Source organism: Drosophila gunungcola, unplaced genomic scaffold, assembly GCF_025200985.1.
Source record: "Drosophila gunungcola strain Sukarami unplaced genomic scaffold, Dgunungcola_SK_2 000040F, whole genome shotgun sequence".
NCBI classification, from domain to species: domain Eukaryota; kingdom Metazoa; phylum Arthropoda; class Insecta; order Diptera; family Drosophilidae; genus Drosophila; species Drosophila gunungcola.
In genome coordinates this window covers 487,577-507,245 of record NW_026453210.1, presented here as the reverse complement: position 1 = coordinate 507,245, position 19,669 = coordinate 487,577, and the positions used below count along the sequence as shown (strand labels likewise).

General features: G+C 38.3%; 1 protein-coding gene across 2 annotated transcripts in view; it reads right to left on the bottom strand.

Annotated features, from left to right (window-relative positions):
* The window catches only part of LOC128263976 (DEAD-box helicase Dbp80), a 283,996-nt gene that overhangs the window by 66,642 nt on the left and 197,685 nt on the right, over window positions 1-19,669 (bottom strand). For both annotated transcript variants that reach the window (XM_052999261.1, XM_052999262.1), the window contains exon 8: window positions 12,668-12,803. In XM_052999261.1, the coding sequence (XP_052855221.1) occupies window positions 12,668-12,803 (136 nt within the window). The remainder of the gene's footprint in view (window positions 1-12,667; window positions 12,804-19,669) is intronic.

Here is a 19,669-nt window from a genome sequence, read left to right as displayed (position 1 = left end):
TGAGCGAACTCATCGGTAACAAAGTTTATTTGTGAACCAGAGTCGAGCAACGCTCGAGCTAATACAAACTCGCCGCTTTTGGTTTGGACGCTCACAACAGCAGTTACAAGAATGACTCGATCCGATGCATTCGCATGCAAAACATGCGACGTGGATGGAGACTCCTGCATGAGCGTGGGCTGAGAAGGGGGTGGCAACGCGAGATTTGTGTTTGGGGAATATATGTGTAGCAAAATGTGATGTGGCGAATTGCACACTCTACATCTGTTCGATTTGCATTTTTTGACCGTGTGACCCTTACTTAAGCAGTTAATGCATAAGGGTGCTCTTTTAGCGAAATCGAATCTTTGCTGAACTGTTATTGCTGCGAAGGAAGCGCAGTTTCCAATCTGATGTTCAGCTGAGTTGCAATACACGCATTGAACAGAGTCGGTCCTGGCAGCGATAAACGAAAAACTCCTATTTTCATTCTTCTTAGGGTTAGATTGGTTCTGCTGAACAGTTTTGGGCTTGGAACCCCCTTCCGCTACCATGTGTTGGTATCGTCTGTTGAGGGCCGCCTCACATTCGCTCCAAAGTGGAAGCGAAGTATAATCTAACTGTTCTTCCCATTTTCTTTTAGTTCCTGCATCGACCTTGCTCATTACCAGATGTATTGAAATAGCATTAGTAAAGCATCATCCCCAATATACAGCAAGGAGTCATACAATTAAAAAGTGTCGATATGTTGCCAAAAAAAATAGGACAATCATTATTGTACACCCGCTTCAGGCTAGCAAGGGCTTTGGGATAATTTTCCGCAGTGCCCTGAAAGGCCCGAACTGTTCCTAAAGCGTCTCCAGCTAAACACGAAATTAAATGATTGAATTTTTCAATATCGTGTAAAGTGTCATCTTTATAACATTTTTAAATTCGGAGTGTTTTCCGCTAAAAGTTGGGAGAGCAACGCTCGGTGGACGGCATTGAGGCGGGCGATTTGCTGGCGGAACGGATTTCTCGATATTATTTTGTTTGCACTTATTTAAAATCAAAATCAGCAATGACTTTGTCATTACAGCCATCTCTTCATCTACATCTACATCTTTTGTATCTTTCACTTCTATTTGGTTTCGCAAAAGTAAAGCATTTTCAATGTTCGTATTTAGAATCTCTAATCGACACTCAAGCTTGACACTGATAATACAGCTTCTTTTAAATGGCGATAATTTCGGTTAATACTTTTCATGCAAACATCTCGTTAGTGTTTAAGCTCTTCGATATCCTTAGTTTCCATTGCGTTTATTTGTATTTATTTTGTTGGTATCGAAGAGGTGTTAAATATTTATTTTTATTAAATTATTAATTAATAAATAATATAATAAACAAGAAAGAAAGCAAACTTCGCAAGCCGAAGTTCATATACCCTTGCAGCTTTTGTAAGAAGTAAACGTGTTTGAAAACATTAAAATTATGATTTACTTGCGTTTATGTCTAAAAACATTGAAGCTATGAATTGCAGCTCAATTATTAGATAGTTATTTTATATTTTTTTACTATTTCTATGGGAGCTGTATGATATAGTCGTCCGATTTTGTTGTAATTTAAACCGTAATTCTAAAATATTTAACCATTACTATATGTCGAAGAACTAAAAAAAAAATTAAAAAACAGCAAAGCTATAATTTTTTATGTATTTTTTTCCGATTGTTCCTATGGGAGCTATATGATATAGTCGTCCGATTTTGATGAAATTTAAAACGTAATTCTGAACTATTTAACCATTACTATATGTCGAAGAACTAAAAAAAAAAATTAAAAAACAGCAAAGTTATAATTTTTTTTTATTTATTTTTTCGATTGTTCCTATGGGAGCTATATGCTATAGTCGTCTGATCCGGCTCGTTCCGACTTATATACTACCTGCAATAGAAAGACAAGTTTTGAAAAAGTTTCATTCAGATAGCTTTAAAACTGAGAGACTAGTTTGCGTAGAAACGGACGGACAGACGGACATGGCTAGATCGACTCGCCTAGTGATACTGATCAAGAATATGAATATTATAATACCCTCTGCAAGGGTATAAAAATCAACGAGTAATATACCGATCGCACACAGTGTAAGGGAGCTAAGTGCCGAGAGAATTACAGCGAAAAATATCTAAACAGCGTTTTATATATATTTTTTATATAAACCCTGCGACAGTATATGCCGCACGCACGCACTGTAGGGGAGCTAACGCTCAAGCTCAAGCGTACCGAAAAAACGAACATACGTTTAGGCAGACCGAAAATTGCACTGCTGCAGCGATCGAGAACGAAAACGACCAAAGATAACTCGAAATAGCGGCAGCGGTGTCGGTGTGCGTGTGTATGTTTACGCGGCTAGCGGCTCTTCCTATGCAAATGCTAACGGAGAATGATAAACTGACCGATAACTAAGGGCAACGAATATATAAGCCTGACGCCGAAATGCGCGCAAAAATTATGAAAAGCTCGGAAAAATTGGAAAGGCACGGGAAAATTCTAAAAAGCGCGGAAAAATGTTCAGACAAACTGCGGCGAAAGTTATTGCCGCTAATTTTTGTGAGCTACACTTTTCACAATTTGCACTTTTTTCCAGCTGTTTTATTCATACCCTAAATTGGTGCTCACTACGGCGAAAGTTGGGGGAATTAAGTTCGCACTAATTGGGTCGACGACGATTATTTTATTTGCTTGTTTATGGGCCAAAGCGATTCACATATAATTCGAAATATATTATGTTTATTGCAGAATTTTGGTTGTTAGTACATGGAAACTTTTATTTCTTGGTTAGAATGCTCACTATCTACCGATTTTTACACGAATGCAAAAAGTTGAAAGATGGGCCAAAACACAATTGACAAACGCCACAGATTAACTTTCAACTTTTGGCACTCTATACCTGGATGGCCGACTTGATAATTGCAACTTCCTTTTTTACTTCCATTTGGCGGCAGCAGCAAATTAAGCAATTAAATTTGCCGAAACGTCTGAGGCAACTCAAGGAACGGCAGAAAATTTCCAGCGACGAAATGTTGTTGAATTTAATTTATTGGCCGGACCGACACGAATAAATTGGTTATGGTTTTTGTTTGTAATGTTTATAGTTTTTCACCGAAAAAAAATGAAAACTCGCGAACTCTACTGCTAATCACATCGGGGTCACCATGAAAATTTAATACTGTTTTGTATTAACAACGCGAAAACTTGTGACTGCAGTAGTTCGACAATGTTAAATTGCGAATTTGTGAAAAACTATTTCGAAAGCGCGACGAAAAGGACTACGATGACGTTCAATTGATCACTGGTTATTATATTTCAATAATTTCTCTTAGAGCCTAACTTATGCTACGGTGGCGAGAGACGGGGCGAATTCGCAAGAGCGAACGGACGAAAGCTTTATTGGCTCCCGCTCTCACCATACAACTAGTGATTTAAATACAAGCGCCAAGTGCGCAAACACTGTGTACTTTGGCATTTGAAGCAAGGCGTATTCTCAGAGCTTTTAGCGTTTGGAGGTTCATCCGATTCGGTGTGTTGTGGCCGTCCGGTGTTGTAGCTGGTGTGAGCGTGTTAGTTATTTGGTTTTAAGTACAGCATTGAAACCACAGTGGAAGCTGCTTCGGCGATCTTGTATAAACAATCACTAACAGCCTTTACGTTTCCAATGGATCCGTTTTTTTTGTGAATTGCCTAAGTCAATTTATATTGATTTGGGAGCTTGTCAACTAACTCCTGTACAAGCATAGGGTTGTTGATGTTAGCATCGAGTTTGAATGCTTCCATCGTAGCGCAGATGTTGCGAACTGCCACGGCGTAGTCAATCAGTCAGCCTGTCCTTGTTTATAAATATTCTTCTCGCTTTGTCGAATTCAAAATTTGATCAGGGCGGCCAAAAAACGTCTTTAACGTGCTTATGACTTCGGAGACCATTTTTGGCAAAACAAGCTTGTCTCTTACTAGTTCATATGCCTTTCCTTTAAGACATCTTTGGAAGCGTAACATGTTCTCCACATTCGAATAGCCAGCCACAGAGGTGATGTTCTCAAAAACGCTTATAAAGGTTGGCCAATCGCCTGGATTTCCTTTAAAGGGTGGTAGCTCTGCTGGAAATATTTGGCGTGCTGATAGCTGAGCGCTGGTTGGACCTTTATTGGTAGGTGGCAACGTCATATTCGCGCCACACAGCTGTGCAAGTATTTCATACTTTTGCTGGATATATTTTTGATCAGCTTCCTGTTTTTCCTAAACTACTGAAATAATTTCTAGGCCCTGTGCGGCTGCACCTTGCGGTACCTTACTGGTTTTGTCTACATCTTTAATAGCGTTATTGGATTTAATTTGCTCGCAAGTAGGGCAGGCCCAGTCTTTAAGGTTATCGTCACTTTCCTCGCGTCATGTATTTACTTACATAAGCTATGCCTTACTCACAGCTTTAATGGTCAGTTTTTTTCAGTTAGTTTTATCACGAAAGCGATAAACATCTAGACGGCATCATGTGTTCAAAAATTCTTTTCTTGCTCTTATCTTCGCAGTTAAGTTTCGATCAGTAGGTATATGTGAATTTTGTATGTATACGAGTAAAACTGCACTGTGTCTTTTCGCTCCGCTACTGCGGAACTGTACTGTTCTTATATATAGTAAGAAGCAAGCTAATGATATTTTTTGCATACGCGGAACTTAATTGCTCGATACGCATAAAGAAGTTTAATTTTAATAATAATCTATAATATACTTAATGCACGTATATTAAGATTTTTTAAAGAATGTTACAGCCGGCCACTACAACGAAGCTTCTGACAGCATTTGAGTTGAAACGATGGTTTATTTAATATTTAAAATTTATTCAAAATTACAAACAGCTTTAAAAAATCTTTTCTCTTCTCGAGGCTCGTGATACAACTGCTTGTCGATAGTTGCCTCTCTTCGTGGATGCACATCGATTGATTTAAAAATGTATCGTTCATTCCATCGAGAACCGATAATTTATTAGAACATATTTATAAATATTAAAATTATAATTAAATTTCAAATCGCTGTACTGGGGCGGTAACAGAGGTAGTAAATTAAAGCAGGGGTGCTCAAAACTTATTGTGCATAATAGGCGTGAGCCTATTTATTTATGTTTTGGTCCCATTGCGCACTGGACTCTTCCAGACTTCTTTATCCTTCTAGAAACAATTAACTTTCTTATTTGTTCAAAACTTTTGCATAAACGGCAGAAGAAACTTTTTCGAGATGAAGATGACGGAGTTGTTCAAGAAAATAAAGAAATTTCATATACTTTAAAAATAGCGGAGATGAGTCGACTTTTGATAATAGTTTATATACGATCAGCTCTAAAGACATGTAAGTTTGATTACATTATTATAACACAATAAGCACGAATTTTTAATTAATATATTCCTACAGCTCCTATACTTTCTCTTATCGTGCTTTACTTTGCTGCTGCTTTAAGGTCATCATTACCTGGAAGACTATATTTTTTAATGTTTATCAAAGCTGGCACATATTTGGCACTTTATCGCCAACTAAACCGGCGAATATAATGCATTTAAATGTATTAGTTCTGAATGTGTTAAGTATTCAATAACACTTTTGATATATATTACATGAATATTTGCTTATCAATTATCAGTTTTGCAAAGATCAATTAACATTATACAACATGGAGCAGGTGAGTACATAAAAGAGATAACATTAAAACAGTGTCTCAATAACTACTACCGAATTATCAGAACTTAGGCAGTAAAATATATTATTTAGCGAACGGCTATAACTCTTATTTGTTTTACTTTTAAATAGAGTATTTTGAAGAAAAATACCGCAGTTAGCATTCAACTAAATTTCGATTCGTATCTAACTCATATTGCTGTTATGCATCAACGCTAAGCCTTATAAACTGCTCAAAATACGAGCTAACGTTCAATGGGATTAGTATGAATTTTGAACTCAAGCCTCATGGTATATTATTAAACACTCAACCTGTAAAACATAAAACCGAGGACGTCAATTTCTTATAGCTAGTATAGTTTTACACGTTACACGTCACGTTCTTGGTGCGCATCGTCACTACCTGTACAGTCGTCCATAAGGATTCCCACTAAAATCAATCGCAGTTTAGGTGGCGAACAACATTGCCGACACTAGAAACTAAGAGCGTGCAGCAGGCCCACCCCCTTCTAATAGTTAATTTGTTCTGTCTGCCGAGTAGCGGCAGATTGGCGCTACCTTTTAGTTACGCAGAGTAAAAAGCAATCGGTCTCTCCTTACCCTCATTGTCCTCCTGAAACAATACAGCTTCGGCTCCGCTTTGGCTAGCGTCGCATTATATAAAGAAACGTCGTTTGTGTCGACCGATAGATACTACCGAAACACACACACAGAGTCCAATAGCTAAGGTCAAACAACTTTCAGAGTAACGTCTGTCGCGATTTGTGGGCTTTAGAGTTGGCGTGGCAACATTACTAAAATCTGCATTCTAAGCTTTATAGTTTTCAAGATCTCGACGTTCATACGAACAGTCAGACGGACAGTTGGACAGACGGACGGACATAATTTTCGACGCGTTGACTGAGGCGACTTTTTAAAATGAGCTTTGCTCCAGGAAAAGCAGAAGTCGCAGTCGAAGCAAATGCAAAAATCAAAAAGCGACAAAAATCAGAAAGTAGCTAAAGTCGCTGTTTTTTTGTTTCATTGCTGCATTGCTGTTTTTTACGGTTATGAGCGTAAGTCAGAGCTGCGGCAAGTAGACTTTACACTTTGAAGATCTAACAAGAGGGAAGTTTCGTTTAAGGTGGGGCAGACAATTACTTGGAAACGGTGTAACAACAAAGCTGCATTAAATTAGCTGAGGTGAATAAGTTGTTTAAAAAACTAAATCGTCTATTGTCTTATCTGTAGTTGCAGTCATGTTTTTGAAGGATAGCGAGGAATGATAAATATTAGATTTACGCTTTGTGTTAACAAAGTTATAAAACTGCTTAGGGTCCTGCCAGAACTGCAGCCCACAACGGTTTTAATAATTTTTATAACACTGAGCATTAGGCACGGTAAATTTTAATAGAACACTTTAAAATTAAAATTTAAATTAAATGATTGAGATAAGCTCTGTGCTAAACCAAGGTAGTTTGTTGGAGATAGACGGATAGTACCACGGAACACAAGAATTAACAAAGTATTTTTATTGAAGCCATTATATTTCATGACTAGAGATCGGACCAACCGAAGCCAGATATAACTGATTACTATTAGAAAATGACTTAAAAGTGGGTTTAAAACTGCGAGAACAGTGAGGAGAGAGACTCATCTCGTTCACAACATCAAAACCAACGACACAACAGAACTCTTTTGTTCTGTAAAGTCAACTTAGTCCCTTGATCAGCAAGTCACGTTTGACTGATCAGCCCTTATGAGCATGACATGTCCAATTTTCCAAATATTTAGTTAAAGGTTTTCAAAATCGTTAAGTTTAAGCTGGAAGAAATGGGCAATTTTAGATGAAGCTCATTTCCACCTAGTTGGTTACGTCCATAAGCATAACTGCATCATTTGGGGAGCCGTCTTAAAGAAACGAATGCATTCACAACGAGTGACTGTTTGTTGCGGTTAGTGGTCAGGGGGCATCATTGGCCCGTTTTTCTTCGAAAACAAATCAGGAGCCGACGTAACCGTCAATGGTGACCGCCATCGCGGCATGTCGAAAGACTATCTTCCCCCGAATGGGAGCGGAATTCATCAACGGCATATAGTTCCAGCACGAAACATTTCTAGCAACAGGCGTTGTAAATGTTTGCGATCGATTTGGTCAACTCCATCGGGCCAGGGCTTTATTAACTTGTCGCAAGTTAACTTTATGACAGAAAGCCTTGCTCAGTTATTAAGAATGACAAAAACAAATAAGTGCCTTACTATCACATCAGTAGAAGAAACAAGTTCAATTACCAGAAGTGCGGCTCAATGGACATATTTTTACGTCAGAATTCCACAAGATTTGTTGTGTAGTGGTCATCTCTTGCGATCGGTTATTTCTGGACGGTGTAAGCAACAACAAAAAGAAGCTACTTGTTGTATCGCCTTGTCGAAGGAACATATGAGATTAGGAGGACTGGTTAAATGGCTTTGGGAGTAAGATACCGTCCCAGAAAATAGAAAACTTCTTACATTTTCGCCAGAGCAAGTTGCTTGCGAGGATCACTTCGTAAAAAACGTGTGTAATTTAAATTGTAGTCGTTTTTTAGCCCGTTTGCCTTTTAAATCTGATCTGCTCGTGCTTGGATCCTCTTTCGATGTTGTTAAACGTTGGTTTTTATCGTTAGAACTTAGAACCCTAAAAGTCAGCTCACTCTGAGAAATGTACATCGTTTTTATGAAAGAATATTTGGAGCTGTCTCCCACATTCAATAAGATTTCACCAGGACTGCACTATTTCCTGCCAGATCAATGCGTTCTGAGGCCTGATAGTACCTCAACCAAACTTCGAGTCATGTTTGACGCGTCTGCAAAAACAACTTCAGCGCAGTTATTAAATTAAATGTCAATGGTGGGCCCACTATTCAGAGGGAACTGTTATTATCTTTAGTTCGATTTTGTTTAAATAGATTCGCCCTAAGGGCAGATATAACAAACATATATAGGTAAGTAAGTCTAGCAGAAGAGGATCGTAACTATCAACTTATAGTATCTGATAAGCTACAAATTTTTCGCCTAAATACAGTCACCTCCTCTTTTAGCTATTCGCCGCTTACAAGATCTAGGTGTTCGTTACATGGAAAAATATGAAATTGGTTCGTACATAATTTACAACGACTTTTATGTGGACGACATGCCTTCTGAAACCGATGATATTGACACCTTGAACGTGACGTGTAATCAAGTGTCTGAAACTCTTAATAGTGGCGGTTTCCAGCTGTCTAAATGGTTTTCAAAAAAATCTCCAATTTTTGACCAAGGCCTTGGGTATGCGGTGGATGCCATACACAGACACATTTCAATTTCATTTAGATGAGAGTTTAACCGAGTTGACTCTTACAAAACGCACAATTTAAGTTAGCGCGCGTCTTTTTGATCCCTTGGGATTGCTGTCCTAGTGGCCTAACGTCGAAGATTATTCCTCATAACATTGGAACGTCAACTGGAATGGGAAGAATCGATTTCGATGTCGTTACATTCGAGTTGGAAGAGGCTTAAGAAGAATCTACTTAATTTTCACACAGTCACCATTCTAGGTACATGTTTGCCAGTGGGTGCTGAGCCGTTCAAGTTCACAGGATTTGCGGATGCATCCAGCCAAACTTACTGAATCTGCCTCTACTTTTAAGCGATCGAAAACGGTCAGGTCCACTAAAAACAAAAAACATACCATGGCTTGAACTATGCGCCGCCACTTTTTTGGCACAATTTTGATCCTTCGTCAAACAAGTTTTTAACAAATGTAAAATCGAGATCGTTTATTTTTCGACAGACTCAGAAATAACGCTACATTGGATAAAGTCTCTTCCTTCGTCAGTTGCAGTGTTTGTTTTAAATCAGGTAGCCACAATTCAAGAGCTATCAGAAAATATATAATGGCGACAGTTTAATCCACCATACATTGCGTCCCGTGGCTGCGATGTAAGTGAACTTATTGAGTCCATTGGCTCGAAGGTCCGAAATTTTTATATGAAAACGAGTACCGTCCGGATTAAAAAACTCAGAGTTGAAAAGAGCCGCTCAAACGTGTATAGCTGTCGAGCTATCAACTCCGTTTGAATTTGTTATGCTTAGTTTTCTTAACCTAAAGAGTAAAGTCTGACTGCTAGAGAATTACAATTATCAGCCTTTTAACTGATGAAAATAAATAAATGTTTTTGAAGAAGAGTACAAGAAAATTAAAAAAGGACTTGTTTACAGCAAACTTGCAGATGATGACACCCTTCATTCAATACATACGCCCTATGCGTAGAGCATTAAGATTATACAACAGAGTATCGGCTCACATGCGCCTGGATCCGAGCTCCCCGAGATTCCTTTAGGCTTGCATTTTTCTATTATTTTTCTACTATTAATGATGTTGTTGATGTTAAGTCCTAGTTAAGTCTTAAATGAGTAGCCAGTTAAAGCTTGTTCTGTTGGCGAAATAATAAGTGTTCTGAAGCTGGTAGAAGATTATCGCTTATTCGGGTAGAAGCAGACTTCCGCATGCATCTATTTCAGAAAATGCTAAGTTTCCAATATTACTCCCTTGTAAAAACCAAATTGTTGATTTGTATCTCCGAAATTTGCATTTTAGAAATTGTCACGCAAACGCAAAAACAATGATAGGTCGTTATGGGCAGGAAATCTGGTTAATAAATGCGCGCAGAGAATGTTCTGGTGATCCAAATAATGGGGAATCTGCTTGCCGATAGGTTCGAATCCGTAAGGCAATTTCAAATTCGTGGCGAAGATTTGTTAAGTCCTATAAATGTCTCGTTCTGTATTCGAGCACGGTCCCGCATTAAGATGTATATTGCTGTATTTGTCTGTTTTTCTTCCAATGCTGTTCATCTGGAACTCGTTAAAAATTGTTCGAGTAAATCTTTTCTTTTGGCCTCTAAAAGCTTCATCGCAAGACGTGGTGTACAGCCGAGGTCAGGAAGTATGTGGCAGACACCGAGGCCGTGCTGAATCCTTGTCCTCTGACTCCAACCAGCACTGATCCCAACGAGGGAGTGGTGTTCACTATAGGGCACCTGCTAATCAGGCCCTTTGTTCGCTGCCGCAAAAGTCGAGTGGCCGAAATCAAGACCGCAACAGGCGTATTTAAGCGTCCAATTCAAAAGCATTCTGTGCTTCCAGTATATTGAAGGCAGGTCCTTCAAGGTGGTCGGAAGTTGGAAACGCAGAATGTTAATTCATGAAGTTTAGATTTAAGATACACATTTAATAATAGCGGCAGTTTAAATATTAACAATTTTTCGTCTCAATTTTCATCAATGTTGTTGTGAAATTAAAAATCTAAAAATTTTCATTAATTGAACCTTTGAAATATCTTCCAAGTGGGCCGATGTTTTGCTAGTAGTACTTGAAAATAAAAACTTGCATTAATGTATATAGAACGGAACTAAAATCGCGCACTAGAACTCAATTCCTTGGAAAAAAAAACGGATCTGCGGCATAAGTCTCTATGACCCAAGTTGTGAAAACACGGAAGAACACAATCTTTCAGAATACGGAGACATATTTTTAGTAAAGACTCCACCGATCTGCCAAACATAACATAAATTTTGGTCTGGATACTACAACGTATTTGCCTAATTCATCTTTCCGCATTTCAAAGGATTCCGCAGTTAAGAATTGTGGTATATAACAGATTCCGCTGACAAACGCCAATTTCCAGAACGAATGGTAGCTCAAACGGTCGAACAACCAACGAATCGTATTTGCGCACCGAGTAATGTGGTTGTACACCGTTGCACAAGAAATAAGGAAAAGATAAACGATCTCTGTCAAGCACCGTAAACGTATACAGAGGCGGCCCTCTTGGTATCAAGAGACCAGTCAATGATTATTGGCTCAACACAAGATTACCCAGCAGCCTTCACGCTAATAGTCAGACTCCAATAATTCATTACACCGAAAGGAGTTAGCTATCAACTATAAGCTTTGTCCCAATTGCTTGGGAGATTAGCACACGCACTAAGGAATCCAACCGGGTAAGGCTCAGCATTGTACAGGCGCTGTGAATTTTACTATTCGTGCCAATCGTTTGTTGAAGGAGTTACCTATATGCCAAATTTCCTTACACAGATTTAATAATCGAAACGGATTTTTTAGATCTAGTATTATTGTCGAAAGTGAAACACTATTAAGGTCAAACAGGAACACAAATGACAGTTTAATGTTGTTATCAAACCTCCGTACATACAGAGGAACTATAAAATTAGTTTATAGAAGTTTAAACAGTAGACCGATATCCAAGCAAGCAACAGAGTAAGAGCGATTGTCAACTGAAGAGTTTGAAAAGTAGAAATTGGAAAGCCATGCATGTCAGCGCGCAAAATTTTAAGATAAACAAAATACATAAAATTAAGTGTATACAGATCGGAAAGATAACAACGCATCGGAATACAGTATAAGTCCCAGTTTCTTCGATTGTTTTTTTTAGGGCAAGCTATAGAAAAACACGGTATTTGACAGTCATCTTTATATCTGCTCCGTGACTCAATATCACTTCATTTTGTGTCATGTTCATATTGCTCCCAAAATAAAATTTGTATTGCTTAAACAAATTATTATTTTGCAATTTTTGTCTCCGAATTAAAATTAATAATATTAATAATTAATAATAATAATTAATAACTTTTGAAGCAATATGCATATTGTTAATATACTAATTTTGATTTATAAAATTTAGTGATTGTCCCATAGAACAAATTCTAAATAATAAAAAAAAATATTGCTTTCAAAATAAAAATTACTTCAAACCGGATAATTTATATATATATTTTTATTAATGCTTTTTTAATATTAATATTAACATACTAATATTAAATATTATTACTTCAAAAATAATAAATAAATAAATGTTTTTCAAACCAGATGATTATTACAAATATTATAAATAATTTTTCTATAGATATTAGAACAGAAAAGCTGGATATAATCAAGTATGTGTCGATTTTTAAATACGTAGCTTTATACTTACATGACAAAATATAATAGCTTGACCAATGCTTATGCAACCGTAGATATTTTGAATAGCGTTATATTTCCCTTCCTCGTTTTTACATTTTACATAAAACTGCTTGATATTATCAAGCGACTCCTCTTCTCGCAACAATCTAAAAAATACAATACAGATTTAATAAAACATATGATAGATGTTGATAAGTTTGTAAAATAAACGTTTTCATTTTTGCTCCCAAATAATTGACAAATAACAACAATGAAGCCATGTCAGGACTTTTACGATCGTTGTAATGGAAGCTAATACACTCGGATCAGACGTCAGTCAGGGCAAAAAATTAGTAAAACCTGCAAACCAAGCTGTTCCGTTACCCACCGCTCAAGCAGCTGCTCTCATCAGGAATCACAGAAAAAATGATAGGAACAAGAGGTACATCGTTGGTTTGGCCCCCTGTTGTGATCAATCTGAAGTTCTACCAAGCCATAAATGCTTGCATAGAGGCATACTTGCAGTAAACACCAAACCAGAGGCGTTGTGGGAAATGTAAACTTTGATGTTCTTAAATTTTAAACTAGGAGTGCCTGAGCAACGCTATATGTGTTTTGCGATGAATTCTGGCAAGATGCAGTCAAAGTCAGCAGATTCTTTTACACAAATAGACAACTTGCTGAGAAAACAATTTTGACTTTGTACACTAAACATACTCCTTTGTTAAAAGAATCTGATGTATTTGGCGAATGCAGCGTGCCCCATTCTGATGATACACAATGGATCAAAGTCACGAAGCTACTAAAGGCCATCTGCGGGACTAAAACATTCAGAACGGTTTGTGCTGTTATTTTGCATGCATTTGAATACATACCAAAGCTTGAAAACGAATCAGCTGGTGGCGATACTATATGAAGCACATCCCAACTTCAAATTTGTTTTCAAAATATCTCTGGAATGCGGACAAATACGGGACAAGTATGCATTGCCACATCTCAATGCGACTTTCATGTTATAGTTATAGGTGAAACCTGGCTCAAAATGAACTTATACCATCCCACAAAAACACGTTGCGCTAGAGGAGGAGTTTTAATTGTTGCTGTTCGCCGACGTTTTAGGGGTTTGTCAATCCGCTTTCTCAATGAAGATACCCTTCTGAATCAAGTTGCTGTTTCGGTTACTGGACTAGCGAATACGCCGCTAATTGTGGCGTCTTATAAACCGCCTATTAGTACCTTTACAAGGCCCATCTGGAGAATGTGGCTTAAAAGCAACTCAACGTTGTTGGTGACTTTAACCTGGTAAGTATGTAATGTAATGTATGTAATGTATTTAATGTATTTAATGTATTTAATGTATGTAATGTATGTAATGTATGTAATGTATGTAATGTATGTAATGTATTTAATGCATGTAATGTAAGTAAAGTAAGTAAAGTAAGTAAGTAAGTAAAGTAAGTAAAGTAAGTAAAGTAAGTAAAGTAAGTAAAGTAAGTAAAGTAAGTAAAGTAAGTAAAGTAAGTAAAGTAAGTAAAGTAAGTAAAGTAAGTAAAGTAAGTAAAGTAAGTAAAGTAAGTAAAGTAAGTAAAGTAAGTAAAGTAAGTAAAGTAAGTAAAGTAAGTAAAGTAAGTAAAGTAAGTAAAGTAAGTAAAGTAAGTAAAGTAAGTAAAGTAAGTAAAGTAAGTAAAGTAAGTAAAGTAAGTAAAGTAAGTAAAGTAAGTAAAGTAAGTAAAGTAAGTAAAGTAAGTAAAGTAAGTAAAGTAAGTAAAGTAAGTAAAGTAAGTAAAGTAAGTAAAGTAAGTAAAGTAAGTAAAGTAAGTAAAGTAAGTAAAGTAAGTAAAGTAAGTAAAGTAAGTAAAGTAAGTAAAGTAAGTAAAGTAAGTAAAGTAAGTAAAGTAAGTAAAGTAAGTAAAGTAAGTAAAGTAAGTAAAGTAAGTAAAGTAAGTAAAGTAAGTAAAGTAAGTAAAGTAAGTAAAGTAAGTAAAGTAAGTAAAGTAAGTAAAGTAAGTAAAGTAAGTAAAGTAAGTAAAGTAAGTAAAGTAAGTAAAGTAAGTAAAGTAAGTAAAGTAAGTAAAGTAAGTAAAGTAAGTAAAGTAAGTAAAGTAAGTAAAGTAAGTAAAGTAAGTAAAGTAAGTAAAGTAAGTAAAGTAAGTAAAGTAAGTAAAGTAAGTAAAGTAAGTAAAGTAAGTAAAGTAAGTAAAGTAAGTAAAGTAAGTAAAGTAAGTAAAGTAAGTAAAGTAAGTAAAGTAAGTAAAGTAAGTAAAGTAAGTAAAGTAAGTAAAGTAAGTAAAGTAAGTAAAGTAAGTAAAGTAAGTAAAGTAAGTAAAGTAAGTAAAGTAAGTAAAGTAAGTAAAGTAAGTAAAGTAAGTAAAGTAAGTAAAGTAAGTAAAGTAAGTAAAGTAAGTAAAGTAAGTAAAGTAAGTAAAGTAAGTAAAGTAAGTAAAGTAAGTAAAGTAAGTAAAGTAAGTAAGTAAGTAAGTAAAGTAAGTAAAGTAAGTAAAGTAAGTAAAGTAAGTAAAGTAAGTAAAGTAAGTAAAGTAAGTAAAGTAAGTAAAGTAAGTAAAGTAAGTAAAGTAAGTAAAGTAAGTAAAGTAAGTAAAGTAAGTAAAGTAAGTAAAGTAAGTAAAGTAAGTAAAGTAAGTAAAGTAAGTAAAGTAAGTAAAGTAAAGTAAGTAAAGTAAGTAAAGTAAGTAAAGTAAGTAAAGTAAGTAAAGTAAGTAAAGTAAGTAAAGTAAGTAAAGTAAGTAAAGTAAGTACCATTTTAGTTGGCGCTGTTGACGACGAAATCGCAGTTGGTTCCGCGATAAGAGCAGTTTCTGTCTGCTTTGTCAATATTGCTGCCGTTGCTGTAGTTGTTGCTATTACTATTACCATATCTTCGGGTCACGGGCTTCGACGCTCTTTATTTGGTTCGTCGCTAATTGAGCTTTTAATTATGGTGACACTATTAAGAAACATTGATGCACTTCTTTTAAATCATATCATTATGTTTTTGAGTTTATAACTTATTCTGTTATAAGCGTCTTAGCTCTTATTTTGTAATACACCAGTTCTGAGAGATTTATTATGAAGAGATTACCTAGGTGAATTAATCTCAGACTGCCTAGAGCCGGACTGGAACAGAACAGGAGTTCCTCCGTTTCCTCTTCTCCTTCGTCTCTGCAGCTTCTGCAGAAATCATCATTCCGCACTCGGTATTGTTGAGTCTTAATTTCGACGTTTTCGTTTTTTTTGCGTCTATGGTATGGTCGGTATGTCGGACCGTGCCGAGAGTCAGCCTGGCTGAGGGCCCGGCTTAACAACTAGCTCAGTCTCAAACCCTGAGTTCAGGGAGATGGCGACCCCGTGTTCTAACTATCGCCTTAACCGGGCATCGCGGATCTCTGCCCGGGTGGACCTTCCCTTTCTCCGCAACTCGTGGGATTCAAATATTGGACACCAACAAAAAAACAATAAACACCACAAAACAACAACACCACGCTGGAGACAGGATCTGCGAGCGTTGGCTCCGCCTGTGCTGGCACCTACTCGGGGGCTATCCCGAAAGGGCCCCATCCCAAATTGGGGGATGAAAGGTGGAAGACAGTCGGCCGCCAGCACCTCTGCGAAGTGCGCGTCGGCGCCAAAAACTGCAGAAGGTGCGGCTAAGACTGTCGCTCCACCCACCGAGCAAAGCACTCCGCTCACAAAACAGGAGCAATATCGCCAACCCCTCAGGCGAATGGTTGCAGCAGGTGGAGTGGGCGAGAAATATGTTTCCAAATTATGGCCAAGAGAGGCCTAGTGCAGAGAACGCACAGTTGAAGAGGCAGCGATCTCTTGAATTGCCTGGACCAAACCTGTCTTTTGCGGACATCACGCGGGACAGGATTTTGATTGGGCTAGACAAATATAAAGAACTTGCGAGCCCAGCATGGACACATGTAGGGCATTGTCGCATCTCTCGCCAGACGTGGGCAATTATTGATGCGAAGAGAAATTCTGAACTTCTAAAGCTAAACCTTACCGAGTGCGGAATGCTAATACGAGTGCTTACAGGCCATTGGTTGGTCGGCACACATGCAAGCAGACTGGGCGCGCCCCAAAACGATTTCTGCAGAATCTGCAGGGACGAGGAGGAGGAGCAAAAAGGTGGAACATCTGTTGTGTTCCTGAATATAAGCCTAAGGCGAATAATAAAATTCATGAAAGCAACCGCATGGGAGCTATGCAAGGTCAGCTGCAGTAAGGGCAGCAGACAATAATATAGGAAAGGGGACACAGATCCACGCGGTATCACAATGGACCCTCTAGGTCTAAGTGTGTCCATAAAATGGACAGCTGCTCTAGCCTAACCGAACCGAATGGTCTATCGGCACACCAGTGTTCTCCTTATCCGGAAGGTAGATGGTAATACCATGTCTTGCCAGCTCGTCAGCTATACAGTTGCTTGCGATGTTCCGGTGACCAAGGACCCATTCAAATTGATGCTAAACTGCTTAGCCATCTCGGTCAAAAATCTGCGACAGTCTAATATTGTCTGGGACTTTGTGTTGGTCGCATAGATCGTATAACCGCTTGGCTATACCTATAGATGTTGATCCACATTTTTGACAGTTGGCATTGTATACTTGCATAAATGCTTATCGATATAATTCCGCATGGAAGACGCTGCAGTGATCAGGAAGTCTGTAAGACTGTAAGCCCGGCTAAGTCCAGACTAGGAGGGCTTAATATAGCGTTCAGCGCATCATTTGGAGTACTGGGAAGGGCACCGCTTATGCAAAGGGATTGCTGTAATTGTCTGCTAGTTTATCGCAGTCCATTACATTGATATTCTGTAGAGCAGAATGGGCTTGACTATGGCTATGTGTTGCAGTTGACGATTTCGTCTCGAGGGCTTTTTTACAGATGTAAAGAACAATTGTTGCTTTTCTTGTTCTCTGTCTAGTACTAGTACTGTCTAGTACTAACGCCTGTCTAGTACTAACCCCAAATAACTAACGTTGTCACTGAACCACGTCGCAGTCGCCTCTTCTCCAATACAAGCAGTTCAATTTGTGGATTAGTTTTGAAATGGTTGGTTTGCACGACCTTTCCTTCGGGTGTTGAAACATTGGCTGCTGATATGAGTATTTCTACAAGAGCATCGGTAGAGCAGTCGATGTCCGCTTCAAGGTTGAGCTAATGTGGGATGTGGGATCAATGTGGGATCTTCCGTACTTTTTACAATTTAATCAGTTAATCAGCCTGTGGGGGTGGACTGTGGTTTCTGGGATTTGAAGAAGTGTTATTAGCACTGGCGAATGGTCAGATGAAAGGTCCTAAAGCGCTTTGGCGGTTATTATGTTGCGTGGAATGACTTTTGTCACCGAAAAATCTATTAAATCAGTCTGGGGTCTGCTGGTCAATATGAGGGTCTACCAGGGGAAATATAGCCCAATTTGTTGGGCCTTTGGGAGTCACGGATCATGATCCCCAGTGCGTATGCTTGGCATTATAGTCTCCGGCAGCAATGAAGCGATCTCCAAAAAAAGTTGTAAAAATTGTCCTTTAGAAATTGTAATTGAGGCGGGCAGTATATAGTGGTTATGGTATGGTTTCCGTTACCTGACTGCACTTTGATAGACGTGGCCTGCAAGTAGTTAGTTGCTAATCTTTGTTTAAAATGGTGTTTAATGCGTTCCCTGATCAGGGTGCTTGTTCCGCCATTGGTGATCTGTGCGGTAAAAGGTGTAGCCTAGCCTCTCATTTGGAAATTGTATTTGCTTATGAGGAGCGTCTTTACCAGTAGCATAATGTCGATATGATTTACATTTAGCAACTGTGTTATTTTAATGGCATTCCACACGGTTATTCTGCTTAGCTGCAAGCAACTGGAACACCATCTTCTGGGTTTGAACCAGTGTTTGCATGGCCGTTTTCATGAAGGACATAAATTTCACCATACCTTGTTGCATGGTAACCATCATTGATTCCAGTGTGCTTGGTGACTGTCCTGGGACCTTCTGAAAGTTTCCTAGATTAGACTGGAGTGGGATTCCCGTTTTTGTTCGAAGGGCATCGGCGTATGAGAAGCCCTACTGTGTATTAAGCTGACCAATTGAGGATATTGCAGCCGTGTCGAAAAAAACTTCCGTCGTCGGAAGTATGTGTATGTGTCGTTTTTGAGTAAGTGTACACGTTTTTAGTATTTTGAGTATTTCGCGGAGTTGACGCTCTTCGCATGCGGTTTTTCAACAGCTTGTGAACCACACAGCCTCTGTGGTTAGAAGTGTGATTTCCTCCGCAGTTTCCACATTTCCTCTTTTGGGTGTCTTTCTTGTTGGCAGGGCAGTTTGCGAAATTGTGAAAGTCTCCACAAACTTCACAGACTGATCGAAGTGTGCAGTATGTTCTGGTGTGTCCATACTCCTGACAGTTTGTGCATTGCACTGGGCCGTTCCTTTTATGTGGCTCCTCCACCGTAATTTTTCCGTGTAATAGGTATCGCAGGTTATAGATAGGATACACTTCATTTTTCCAGCTCTACCTTGAAGAGTGGTTGCGGCTTTTTGTTCTTGTTAATGATGTTACTAACGTCCTTTACTAAAAACCGTTTTCTTGGAGGGCATCGATAACTTAATCCGGCTCGATTCCTTTTAATACAACTTGCAAGCCTGATGCTTCTTAGTTGGTGTGCGTATAGTATTTGTGTAAATCGGTGGGGGCTTTAGATGTAGCGATCCATGCCGGTTTGTATGGCCAGGCCCGATTGCTGAATATTGTTTTGGTTTTTTTGAGCTGTCAGAGTTTTTGTTGCCGTTGTATTTGGCGCTGCGGTCGACGACTTCGCAGTCGGTTGTGCGATAAGAGCCGTTTCCTATTTCTGCTATTTCCTTTGGTGCAATTGCAGACGTTTTATCGCTGAATATTGTTGGTGCGCCAGTGGTCGAGTCTGATGGTGGGGGGTTTTACACTGAGAACTCCACGCCGTAGAAGAAGGTATAAGAGTAGGTAGAGAGGGGGACCAAGACCGTGGACTTTGGCTATCGACCTTCAGTAGGACCGAGTT